Source organism: the organism of the source record quoted next, assembly GCF_019968955.1.
Source record: "MAG: Porospora cf. gigantea A chromosome Unknown PgA_NODE_717_length_11986_cov_353.283, whole genome shotgun sequence".
Taxonomy (NCBI): domain Eukaryota; phylum Apicomplexa; class Conoidasida; order Eugregarinorida; family Porosporidae; genus Porospora; species Porospora cf. gigantea A.
The window spans coordinates 1-11,986 of record NW_027151865.1 but is presented as its reverse complement, the minus strand read 5'-3'; the positions used below and the strand labels follow the sequence as shown (position 1 = coordinate 11,986).

Genomic DNA, 11,986 nt, shown 5'->3' with positions numbered 1-11,986 from the left:
TCTACGAGACCTCCCTGTTGACCTCTGGCTTCAACCTTGATGAGCCTGCTGTGTACGCGAATCGTATCCACCGCATGGTGAAGCTTGGCCTCGCTCTGGAGGACGACGCTGTGGTTGAGGATGACCTTCCCCCTCTTGAGGAGGTGGTGGCCAATGCTGAGGATCTGTCCAAGATGGAAGAAGTTGACTGATATCGATGAACGAATTTAACGATGATATGCAACATTCAAATTCGAAGACTTCATTCATCAGAAGGGAGTTGTGCTTATCCAATGTGCTCTGCAAAGGGCGCAAGGACCTGTGACATGCACCGATGATACACAACACTGGACATTCATTTATTACGAGGGAGTGCTGATCCAATGTGCTCTGCAAAGGGGGCAAGTACCCCCCCACTCTGACATGCACTTCTTGTGAAAGAAGTGGCCACAGTAATTGGCATCCAGACCGCTCCTTAGCAGGTTCAGACGGCGCACGCTCGGGCTGGTCACTGGGTCTGACTTGGTCTTGAACTGTTGGCAGTAGTCATCTAGAGCTGCCAGTTCATGCTGCGACCATGCTTCCGCGCAGACAACGCACTCGTCGCCTTGACCCACGGCGGACTCGTCTTGATCCACGGCAGCCGCTCCGATACGTTTTACACGTATTGGTGCTCTCCACACCGCATCCGGAACAACGACCGCTGGAGACCTACTGGGTGAGATTTCGGTGCGCATTGCTAGATCTAGAAGTTCCTCGAAGGCTTGCCGCCCAATGGCCCACACGACCGACAATGGGAGTTGGGCGATCCCGAGGAGATTACGAATCCGCTGATGATCTGAGTCACCAGCGGCTCGCCGAATGGTCAACACTAGCCGGTTTAAGGTAGGGAATTGCCTTCCGTCGGCGATGGTGAGCAAGACCCGATGTGGACCTGCTCTACGGGCGGACCAAGTACTCATGTTCACTGAGCTCAGGGGCGGGTCGACTTGGCTCAACCCATCGGAAACAACGCGGAGAAGCAACTCTGGTCCATCCATGGCTGCAGATGGCTGGGGGAAGCGCCTAGCAGCTCGTTTCACCGTCCTGGCGATGGCTGGCTCCCTGAATAGGTTGGCCTGTCGATTTAATGCGGACTCCACGTGCTGGATACGCTCTGCGCCACTGGCGGGCCTCGTTTGGCTGGTGTAACGATTCTGGGCTCGGAGGGTCTCCCAGAGCACGCGCAACAACGATCTTGTCGTTTTTTCCCAGGCTTCTGTTCCCATGTCGAGCGTGTCCTGAGTAGTGACGTTCTGCAGGAAAGCCACTACCGCGGCCAACATTGAATAGGCGTCAGTCGCACGGAACACTGAGTCCAGGTTGTCCAATATTCTCCTTCCGAGCTCGGCGTCCACACGACACATGGCATCGTAGAATGTTGTGTCGTGCAACTTTATCCCGGCGTCTTTGGCGCGCTGGCTGAGATTAGGGTCGGTACCAATGCTATTTGTCGATGACGGTAGTTGAACCGGGCGTTTGTGTGTTCCCTGCAAGACGCCGATAACCATGCGCAATGCCTGCTCCGTGGATGGCAGTTTCGAAGCACGCAACTTGGAGTACCACACGTCTCTTAGGAGACCGTGCTCTCCCGATCGGCTCGCCTGTTTGATGGGCTCAACCAGGCGGCGCCGATCGCCTGCACTCAGCGTTCGGAACGTAGTCTCCACAAAGTGCCTACTTGTATTGAAGGCCCTCCTTGGGTTTGAGGTCACCACTGGCGCTTGACTCTGTCGACGTACGGTTTTGAAATTCGTGCTGTAGCCATCATTGAATCTGTGGAATCTGTTGAATTCCGGGAGACGACGTGCTTCGTAGTGGGGATCGGCAACATGCGCGAATGAAAAGCTGCACAGTAGAACGTTTTCTGCTGAAGCCGAATACGTTTGCAGTCTCATGTGCGTGTCGAGATATTTTCGAATAAAGAGGCAACACTATCATCTGCACATTTGCTGAAAAAGGAAAACCAACACCACTGGTTTGTCAGAGGACAGGCGCAGCTCTAGATTGGCGCAGGTAACTATGACAGAAGTGCGTGATCTCTTGTGCAATTGCGTGTTTCCTCACAAAATGGACTCTGCTGATTATGACACCCACCAGCACCAGCTCAGAAGATCGTTACGACGGCACGTAGTAATTCTAATCGTGGCAGGGCTCCTTCTAGCAACCACTTTGGCTGGGGTAATCACCGTCATGGTCCTAAACGGAGGTCATGCAGTTCTGGACTACTCCGCTGCCGGGAAAGCTATAGTGGGCCTGGGAGGCGCGTCTGCATTCTCCCCGCCAAACTCAAAAGAGGCCTACGAGCGACTCTTTGCAACCGACTCGCTAGCGCTTTGGCACTGCCACGTCAATTTACTCAAGGATGGCACTCCAGTGTGTCTTGAAAATATTACTATGGCACAGACAACGAACTGGGAGCCCTCTGAGGATTTCGGAGGGTCAAAGGAATCACGAGAGCTTGCAGGAATCGGGTTGCAGGGATCAGAGATAAAATGGTCATCATCTTACGAGGGAATTTTTCCAGATCAACTGGAGACTGATCCACAGGACCCGTTCGGCAAGCTGACTTACATGGTCAAATTCACCAAACCTGAGCGGAGAGCGCATGCGGACCCCAATCACCCCACTAACCTGGGCACCGCCTTGCGGCTGGATGAATTTTTAGTGCTGGCTGCCAACTATGATGTCGGGGTTGTGTTGGAGCTGATGTTCTCCTCTTACTATTTGTCGCAGCCTGCTCCATTCGATTTGGTAGAGCAGACGCTGGGGGCGGTTGAACTGGTTCGTTCCATGAAGGACGTGACGTTGACTGACGAGCACCTGTGGTTCTCCAGCTCGAACATTGACGATCTTGAACGGCTGAAACCCATCCACAACGTCATCGTGAACGTGTTCGACCCCTATGTAGGGGAACGGGTGCGGGCCGAAGACGTCATATTCGGCACCTTCAGAAAATTGTTAGATGGTGACTCATCTTTCGTTAAAGACGCCGTCTTCGGTGAGGGGTTGCCTGGCAATGAGATTCAGACGCCAATTTGGACTGGCTGGTAGCGCAGGGGTTCGAGTACGTCAATTTGGATAAGCAAATGGCTTTCGCTTTCCCAGAGCTCATCCCTCTCGCTCACTCAAAGGGGCTCTTTCTGCTCGTGGGAGTCCTGTCTCCTGAGTCCATTGAAGTTCGAGACGACAAATTGAGCAGGACCCTCCCGACAGCGTTTGGCAATAGCGTGTTCCGAGAGGCGCGCTGGTTTCTGCTAGACCTCGACGTGTTCGGGTTGATGATGGAAGACCCAGAAACAGGGCTGGGTGTTCAGGCCCTGTTACACGCTGTGAAAAATGAATGGCTCCCGTGAGGTTTCACACATCCTCCAACGCAGAGCGCCTATACCTAAGACGGCATTCTCCAAGAAGTCTATTTAAGTGTGATGTTCTCGTGGTTGGGGAGGTGCACATCAGAAAAGTTTGTGATGGACTCGGATACTGCTGGTTGGGCGAGAGAACGCAGCTCCACAGACTTCTCACACCCCAAAAGGCGATGGACTGGACGAAAATCGACTATCGAGGCGATCGGCGACAACGGGACAGAGCCCACCAAACGCCACTCTCTCTCCAGGCCGCCCCCCAGGCAAAAACCAACTCGCCGAGAAAGCATGACCGCCAAGAGAAACGGCACGATGGGTCCCAAGCCAGACAAGGTGCTGACTGGTAATGTATGTGGAGACCAGATGAACTACGTCCTCAGCGATAACGAGCTAAATCTCTTCCGAACTGCCGTGTGTCGCAAGTACGCGACGTCTGGTTGCTCGCTTGGAGCCAAATGCTTTGACTCTCACTCACTCGCCTGGCCTCGTCGAAACCCGGCAACGTTCGAGTATAGCGATAAGACTTGTCCAGACATCAAGTACTCCACGGATTTCGAGACTGGTCGCATGCAGCTACACAGCTGCTGCATGGCTGGCCGTAACTGTCCATACGCGCACTCGAAGGAGGAGTCCATGTATCACAGCCGCTTCTACAAGAGCATTCGCTGCGAGCAGCCGGGCTGCCGTAGGCCGTATTGTCCCTTCGTGCACGATGCATCCGAAAGAAGAAACAGGCGCCACGTCGGCTTGTCCGACGCCAAGAGGGTTCCAGGGAAACATTCATACCAGACGTTGCCTCCCACCTCGCCCCACCTCATTCAGAGCGACGCCAGCACGAATGCGTTGGTGGACGAGCTCTGTGCCATCATCAATCAAAACCTGCGCGAGTCAGGCGTGACGTACCGGTCTTATGACGGTTGTATTGAGTTCGTCGCTGGACCGCAGTGATGTGAAATCGATGATCTCGCACGAAAAAGGTTAATTCGCTAATGCGCCACATCTTCTTCTTCGTTAACCCTTCTTCAGGGGGAAACCTGGCCAGTAAATTTCTTACGCCTGGAATCCGTCGTCTGGAGATGACACTTAGTCAGCATGAATTCAATCTGCACTTCTTCAACATCAAAGACGGGGATTCAGGTGAAAAACCAGGCTTCCAAGCCATCGGAAAGCTGATCCAAAACCTTGGACCCAATGACCAGATATACTCTATCGCGTGTGGCGGGGACGGCACGGTGATGTGGATGGTCCAGGAATTGTGGGCACATGGTGTGGATGACACCAAGCGATTGGTGATTGGCGTTGTTCCGTTCGGTACAGGCAACGACTTCGCGCGTGCAATGAATTGGCAGCCGTTCAACGCGTGCAATCCTTGGAGTCAGGACATGCGGGTGCTGACGGAACTAATGCGAGAGTGGACGCGAGCCGCTCAAATTTTTCACGATGTTTGGCTGGTGGAGGCCTCGGTTCGTGCTGGCGGTTCGTTTTTGAAGGTGGATAATGACACCAAGAAGAAGGTCGACCTCGGGATCACGAAGAAGAGCTTTCTTATGTCGAACTATTTTAGCATCGGCATCGAATCAAGGATTGGCGTCAATTTCGACCGTCGACGTAAGAACAACCAGGTCAGGAACAAGTTTGTATACTTCGAAGAGGGATTCAAGAAAGTCCTCTTTGGGAATAACGTTCCTATCGACAAGACGGTACGAAGAATGACCGATGGGGACTCCGTTATCTTCGACAACCATACATCCAAAAAACTGCTACCTTCCACCATGTCACTGGTAGGAATAAACATCCCCTCGTTTGGGGGTGGCATGAGTATTTGGGAAGATGCTAAGCCCAAGATGAAGGCGGGTGTGATTGGCCGGGAACCTGGTCACCTCGCCGACGCTTGTCAAGTCGTGGGCGACGGTTGCATGGAGTGGGTATCTTTCCACTCGGCAGTCGGGTTGGGGAGCGAGAAAGTGGTTCGTGGAAGGGGATACCGGATAGATCAAGGCCCCGGTCCCTACGAGTTAGAATTCTACGAGTCCTTAAGCGATAAACAGCGCATCTATTTTGAGGTCGACGGCGAGTTCTTCGTGGTCACGTGTCCACACACTTTCCGAATCTCGCACCACAAACAAGTACGCACGTTGATGAGGTAAGCCGACGGCACATTTGCTGACTCAGAAGCGGAGACCCCCTCTCGGAAACGGGCTCAGCCTCTTCGTCTGAACAGTCTCCATCGTGCACATCAGAGGGCTGTTAAGGTTTTTCGCAACAATGCCCGTGTCCACATGTTCTGTGCTCCTTTGCTTCACGTCTCAACGCTCGCCTTCTCCTCGTGTCGTCTGACAACGTTGAGTCATCTGTGTGTGATGCTGTGTCAACACCCACCTGAATCGCTCTCGCTCTCGCTCTCCCCAAAGTCGAGGGGTCGATGATAAATGCAGCAGCTCTTGCTGGTCTTCTGCCCAGAAAACTCATTGTCCACTGCGCTCTCATCGAACCTAACACTCTTCTTTCTCTCCGGGGTCTGGAGCTTCACCACCTCAACGTGAGCATCAGTTTCAGTGACTGTTACAGTCCTGGACATCAAATCGATATTTCTTTGGAACGACATGACGAGGTCTTTAGTTAGGACGTTGTGTGCGGCCGCGTCTCTGTTTGCCTTCGGGTACGCTATGTCACGCTGGCTCGCCAATGACTCCGATGAAAAGCGGTGTTGCGGAGGGTCGTGCCAATCCCAGGGCCCTGCTAAAAAGTCAGCGGAGGGAGGCCGGACAAAGTCTCCTAACACGATCCCTGGACAGGCTAAGGTATACTTGCACACCTACGGATGCGCCCACAATAGCAGTGATGCAGAATACATGTTGGGTCTTCTTTCTCAGTTCGGTTATGAAATCGTCGACACGTGGGAGGATGCGGATGCGGTGATTCTCAACAGCTGTACAGTAAAGAACCCCAGTCAAGAGGCAGCCATGACTCTGGCCCAAAGGGCGAAAAGCGCAGGAAAGGCGGTTATAGTGGGCGGATGTGTCCCACAAGCGGATAGGGACGTCAAGGGGTGGCATGACCTTTCGATGATCGGCGTTATGCAGATTGATCGAATAGTGGAGGTTGTGGGTGAGTCTCTCAAGGGCAATGTGGTGAAGATGCTAGAGAAGAGGGAACTACCTTCCTTAGACCTTCCGAAAATTCGAAGGAACGATCTGGTTGAGATCATTCCTCTCAGTACGGGGTGTCTCGGACGGTGCACATACTGCAAGACAGTTCAAGCCCGAGGAAAGCTAGGATCCTACGATTTAGAAGCGATCTTGGATCGTGTCCGACAGGCTGTGAATGAGAACGTGCAGCAAATCTGGCTGACGAGCGAAGACACTGGCGCCTACGGTATAGATCTGGGTCTCAACGTCATCGACCTTTTGACTGCAATTCGTGACGAGCTCATGTCTAATCCACTTTCTCGACAAAACAATGTCATGGTTCGAGTTGGTATGACCAATCCGCCATACATTTTGGAGCATCTCGAGGATATGGCCAACATCCTCAAATCGGAATGCTTTTTCGAGTTTCTCCACATTCCAGTGCAATCCGGCTCTAATGCTGTTCTCAGCAGCATGATGAGAGACTACACTGTCGAAGAGTTTTGTCAAGTGAGCGACTACCTGCGAGAGCACGTTCCACACATATATTTGGGAACGGACGTGATATGTGGCTTCCCGACAGAAACGGATGACGACCACAGATTCACCTTGGATCTTCTGGACCACTACAAATTCGAGATGATCAACATCTCCCAGTTCTACCCTCGACCAGGTACTCCGGCGGCAAAGTTACAGCAGCTCAATACGAAAACTAAGAAGTCAAGATCTCGCGAGGTGACTGCTCTCACCAAGGCGATACCAAGCAAGCACGCCTACCTGGTGGGTCAGGCTGTAGATGTCTGGTTCTCTGAGCCCTCTGACCGATCAGACCACACTGTGGGCCACACTAAACAGTACGTTAAAGTGCTGGTACCTACTGACACTGGTCTTATCGGGAAGAAATGCAGCGTTCACATCGACTCCTTTTCCAAGTGGCACGTTACGGGCCGTGTAGCTTCGTGACTGGTAAATCAATTTTTCGATGCGCCATGCTCCTGAAGTAGCACAGTGGGCCGTCGAACCCACTTTGATCTCCGACTTTGACGACGTCGCACGACTGGAGTACTTGCTGCAGTTCACACTGTTCACGACAGAGTTGCATGTGCAACAGACTCACAGACTCCAATCAAAACTTACCGAAAAGGATTTCTTTGAGAAGGCAAAAGCCATAAAGGGTCCAGTGGCTACCTGTGTGGTGGACATGACACGCATGCGTCCACGCTTGACTTCCGAATCCGTTTTGCGCGAGCAGGTCATACACTTCTCAGGCATTGATATTGGGTTGAGGCAGGCCTCGTTAACCTTGCCAGAAGGATGCTTAGAACCTCCAGTTGGCTTTTCCGCCCGTATGGTGCTGGGTTTGAATTTATCAGATCCGACTGGAGTCTATCGGTACCTAATATTCTATGCTGCTTTGGGATCCACGCAAGACTTTTCAGGAAGCGGTCTTCAACAATTTCTGGAGACCGCGATTCTCCCCTCGGGCCACAGTCTGCTATCTGCACGGTCACGCTTAGACCCGCCTAAACGCCGAGCCTTCCGGAATCTAATCCGCCTCAAAGACATGTGCTACCAAGCACTTCCTATGTTTCTTCTCGAAGTTGAGTTCACGCCGGTGCACGTCTATGTACCAATCCCTCTGTGCAACCTCTGCGAGAAAAAGGCCGCTACCATCTTCTGTGCATCTGACAGCGCATATTTCTGCGAGAAATGTGACGAGGTTCACCACACAGATCACCCCCTGCTAGCCCGACATTCAAGATGTCCTGTGCAGGACAGTGATTCGCAGTTCGGAGCGTGCCGGAAACATCTGTCGTGTATTTGCGACCGGGCTTGCAACGAATGCCTGTTGCCTTTGTGCAGGCAATGCGTTCTGACTGGGGACCACTCTAGAGGTGAGAAGGCAAACCACAATTTGGTACCCATCAGAGATGTGTACAATGGGGCGATCGCCTCCGTGGACCGTCCTTTCGAGACTCTTCTACCTCTACGGCAATCTTTGAAAGCGAAAACCGACGCGTACATTCGCAATGCCAATGCTCTGCTGCCGAAAATCGGCAAAGCTGTTAACGCTGCCGAGCACGACCTCAAGAGGGCCGTCGATAAAAAAATGCTACACCTGCGAGCTGTAAAGGCCCAAATCCTCACTGAGAGGGTCACCATCGAGTGGCTCAGCTCTTTCCTGCGCCACGTACTCTTAGGCATGAACCAGACTGACTTTCTGAGTGTGCGCAATAGACACTCCAAGCTGATCAGCTGGCTGTATGCTATGGATCGGCAGGATGGGCCTCCTTCCGGCTCCTTCCTCGGGGCACATTATTCCGAGTCAAATCTGCTTCCTGCCAGCCTCAGAGCCACATTGAAGGTGACTGCGGGTGTTTCAGTGTCCGTCGCTGATGAAAACCGGCCCCGTGTGTCTGTCTCTGAGTCCATCTGTCAACCTGCAGTCAACCTGGACCCCTCGACTGCTGCTGTCTTGGGAAGAAGCTTTGAGAAGACGTTTGTGGACATAGACCCGTTGGCGCCAGCACGGACCAGCTCCCCTGAGAGACCACAAGAGATGTATAGCCACAGGCACCTTCCCCGAGGTGGGAACGCTGCACAGACCCTGCCGGCCACTATTCCCCAAGCGCATTTCGCCCTTCGCATGGCTCAGCTGCTGGCGGAGTTCCAGTTTGAGGCTGCAGTAGGATTAATACGATTGGCCCCAGTAAATGACAGACGAGACGCCATTGGCGCCGTTTGCGGTCTTCTTCATGGGCACAAGTTGCTCCCAGAGTTCATCAGTAGGTTCTTTCGCCTGGAAATATCCCAAGAGCTGGGGGGGGCATCGCTGCGACAGCTTTTGTATGGGGGCTCACTCATTCAACCGCTTCTGTCCTATCTGATTCAGCCGACCAACGGAATTATCGACGAAGCTGAGAACCTCATCTTCGCCGATTTCACTGATGCCGTGGTCAGTATCATGGCCAGAGGGTCATCTGAAGACGCCGTCCTTTGCGCATTCATCGACTGCTGGAAGACCATTGGTTCCGTTACAACTGCTGGGTTCCCTCCGTTCTATCGAAGCATGATGCACATCATAGATGGCGCAACGCAACAAGCGACAAAAAGCCCTGTTCTAGGGACAGCCATGGCCACCCAAATCATGCTGGGTTGCGTGCTGAGTGACATTCCTCTGCACTCGTTGCCGGACTTTGAATCCAGAAAATTGTTGAGCTCTACGTTGAAGAAATCCGCAGGGGCCGTGTGGAGGCTTCCAGAAGTCGCAGAATGCTCGAGCAGAGCGATGGATTCGGTCGATGAATCCCTCCAATCTGATTTGTGCAAGTTGGTATACAGTTGGATGAAGTCGATTCTTGGCGTTGGCACTGTACGACTGCACGCTGTCGCGAACTTCCGACGCGACGGCAAGGAACTCAGAGTGAGCAGTCTGATCGGCGTCATAAGATACCTTCTTGACCTCGAGTCCTCTCTTGAATCTGGTGTCTACGTGCCAGACCCGAACATCGTTCAAAATGCGGAAGCCTTTATCAAGAGTGTGAGGAATCTCGAGCCAATGCAACGATTGGCAGTCGATTGCTCTAGTATTTTGGAAGAGCCAGGAAGCCCAGCAGTTGTTCGTTCTGTTTGAGGCAATTCTACAGCCGTAACGCATGACCGAGAGCCCACACAAGCGATGACCTGTCTGAATAAACAACAACTCCTTTTTGCTTTTACGTATGAAAACCCGTCTTTCCTTTGTGCTCTCTGCTGGTATGGCCGCCAGCCCCGCTTGGCTGACTTCGTCCATCAATGAGAGTACACCCATTAACGGTGTGAGCTTTGAAGACTTTTTAATGCGCCATGCTTCTAAGAACCTCAGATCTCTCCAAGAAGCAGGCGGTGTAAACGAGTTTTTCGACAACTGCAACGTCAGGTTCGAACTTGCTATAAACCAGGACGTGTCTGGTTCCTTTGCTAATGTTGTGAAGCAGTTCCGGAGAAGTATCTCCAGCCTGGTGCGCGAGGTGTCCGCTCTGTATCCAGGCTCCCGAATTGGATTCAGCACATTCAGTGACAAGCCCATCCCGATCAGCGGCTTTGGCGACCATGGCGCCTACCCGTCCCGATTCATACGGGACCACTGTTACCGACTCAGATCTCCGCTTACAGGTAATGCGGATGCGTTGAGCCATTCCATCGCTAACGTAAACATCAGCGGAGGTGGTGACTACAAGGAAAACCTCCTCGGGTCTCTCGTTTCCGTCGGAAACGATTCTGCCTGGGGTTTTTCGAAAGGCTTAACTGGGGGCTTTGGTGATGATTCTGCAATGATTCGTGTGGTTCTTTCCACCACTGACGCTCTGCCACATGAAGCTGGGGATGCCAAGGTGAACACGCAGAACTGGAACGAGTATTGGGGGACTGACGGTTTTAAAGAATCCTGGACCCTACACTACGGATCTTGCAGGGAGGACGGTAGACTGTATTCTGACCTGGTTCAGTTGAGGACTAAATATGAGGCTGGTACATTAACTGCTGGCGAGACGGCCCGATTCGACGAGCTCCGGGAGCTGTGCGGTCCATGGAAGTTCCCTGAGGGTTTTCTGCCTCACGGCGGCGTGGTGGACACGCCGTCGAACTGTTTGAACCACGAGTACCCTACTCCAGAGGATGCCGCTCGGGCTCTGAATAATATCGACGGCGTTATCCCCGTGCTGCTGACGCCGTCAGCCAACGCCGGACTGATCTACGTAAAATTGCATGGCAACTGTCCTGACGCGACTAGTGAAGCTAAGTGCCTGCGGCAGCACTACCAGCAGATGTTCTTCGAGGCAGGGCTCAGCGGACTTTTCTATAGTCTGGAGGGGGAGTCGATTCCGTCAATAAACGACATCATACTGTTCGCTCTGGAAACCATCAAGTACATGTACTGCACGGGTTCTGCCTTGACATCCGAATTTCCGACACCCACTGTTGAGTCCGGCACGTCGGCTTCCCTGGAGCCCACAACGAAGCCGACAGGCGTTCCCTCCGATTTTACGACTCCGTGTGTCTGCATCGGAAACGTTTGTCCTTGTTTCAACGAGATGAGAATCAACGTGGGCGTGAATGTGCCTATCTCGAAATGGGCTTCGTTCATGAGCATGTTTGGACCATGGGTGAAGATCAACTAGGAGCGTTAATGTTCGGTTGTTAGAGTCTTGGGTTTGATGGGTTATTAAACAGAGTGCAGCACTTGGTTATCTGTAAACGCAGCTGGAGCTTGCACTCGCATCACCCATTTATTATTGTATGCTGCAGCTTGCACTGTGGTATTGTGTTGGTTGACTCACCTATCCGATAGCTCAATATATCACTCATCACTTCATTCAATCATGTAAACATGCTTCTGTGGGGTGGTGCCTCTGTGGGGTGGTGCCAGTTCCTCGACATCCCCCTCCTCGAAAGTGGCGTCCCCGTCACGGTGGGTTGCTTAACCGGACCTTGAAT

At 52.7% G+C, this 11,986-nt stretch overlaps 7 protein-coding genes across 11 annotated transcripts; 6 read left to right on the top strand and 1 right to left on the bottom strand.

Moving 5' to 3' along the window:
* Nucleotides 1–341: 341 nt before the first annotated feature.
* Nucleotides 342–1,529, bottom strand: KVP18_003091 (uncharacterized protein; the record flags this gene model as incomplete). Its single annotated transcript, XM_067954536.1, has 1 exon — nt 342–1,529. One exon carries the CDS (start codon nt 1,527–1,529, stop codon nt 342–344), a length of 1,188 nt encoding a protein of 395 aa, XP_067806577.1.
* A 559-nt stretch (nt 1,530–2,088) lies between these two features.
* On the top strand, nt 2,089–3,441 carry KVP18_003096 (uncharacterized protein; the record flags this gene model as incomplete). 3 transcript variants are annotated; one of them, XM_067954543.1, is made up of 3 exons in its annotated part: nt 2,089–3,019; nt 3,049–3,370; nt 3,399–3,441. In XM_067954543.1, 3 exons carry the CDS (start codon nt 2,089–2,091, stop codon nt 3,439–3,441), a joined length of 1,296 nt encoding a protein of 431 aa, XP_067806584.1. The 3 variants fall into 3 exon arrangements, with proteins under 3 accessions (XP_067806584.1, XP_067806585.1, XP_067806586.1); XM_067954544.1 differs by lacking the exon at nt 3,399–3,441 and having other exon boundaries at nt 2,089–3,072; XM_067954545.1 differs by lacking the exons at nt 2,089–3,019; nt 3,399–3,441 and having other exon boundaries at nt 3,108–3,374.
* Nucleotides 3,442–3,488: 47 nt separating this feature from the next.
* On the top strand, nt 3,489–4,331 carry KVP18_003097 (uncharacterized protein; the record flags this gene model as incomplete). Its single annotated transcript, XM_067954546.1, has 1 exon — nt 3,489–4,331. The coding sequence occupies one exon, from the start codon at nt 3,489–3,491 to the stop codon at nt 4,329–4,331; it is 843 nt and encodes a 280-aa protein (XP_067806587.1).
* Nucleotides 4,332–4,372: 41 nt separating this feature from the next.
* On the top strand, nt 4,373–5,530 carry KVP18_003094 (uncharacterized protein; the record flags this gene model as incomplete). Its single annotated transcript, XM_067954541.1, has 1 exon — nt 4,373–5,530. One exon carries the CDS (start codon nt 4,373–4,375, stop codon nt 5,528–5,530), a length of 1,158 nt encoding a protein of 385 aa, XP_067806582.1.
* A 456-nt stretch (nt 5,531–5,986) lies between these two features.
* Nucleotides 5,987–7,474, top strand: KVP18_003095 (uncharacterized protein; the record flags this gene model as incomplete). Its single annotated transcript, XM_067954542.1, has 1 exon — nt 5,987–7,474. The coding sequence occupies one exon, from the start codon at nt 5,987–5,989 to the stop codon at nt 7,472–7,474; it is 1,488 nt and encodes a 495-aa protein (XP_067806583.1).
* Nucleotides 7,475–7,493: 19 nt separating this feature from the next.
* KVP18_003092 (uncharacterized protein) lies at nt 7,494–10,164 on the top strand (the record flags this gene model as incomplete). 2 transcript variants are annotated; one of them, XM_067954538.1, is made up of 3 exons in its annotated part: nt 7,494–7,857; nt 7,885–10,052; nt 10,087–10,164. In XM_067954538.1, the coding sequence occupies 3 exons, from the start codon at nt 7,494–7,496 to the stop codon at nt 10,162–10,164; spliced, it is 2,610 nt and encodes an 869-aa protein (XP_067806579.1). The 2 variants fall into 2 exon arrangements, with proteins under 2 accessions (XP_067806579.1, XP_067806578.1); XM_067954537.1 differs by having other exon boundaries at nt 7,494–10,145.
* Nucleotides 10,165–10,233: 69 nt separating this feature from the next.
* Nucleotides 10,234–11,670, top strand: KVP18_003093 (uncharacterized protein; the record flags this gene model as incomplete). Of its 2 annotated transcripts, none has more annotated exons than XM_067954539.1 (1): nt 10,234–11,670. In XM_067954539.1, one exon carries the CDS (start codon nt 10,234–10,236, stop codon nt 11,668–11,670), a length of 1,437 nt encoding a protein of 478 aa, XP_067806580.1. The 2 variants fall into 2 exon arrangements, with proteins under 2 accessions (XP_067806580.1, XP_067806581.1); XM_067954540.1 differs by having other exon boundaries at nt 10,351–11,670.
* Nucleotides 11,671–11,986: the final 316 nt, after the last annotated feature.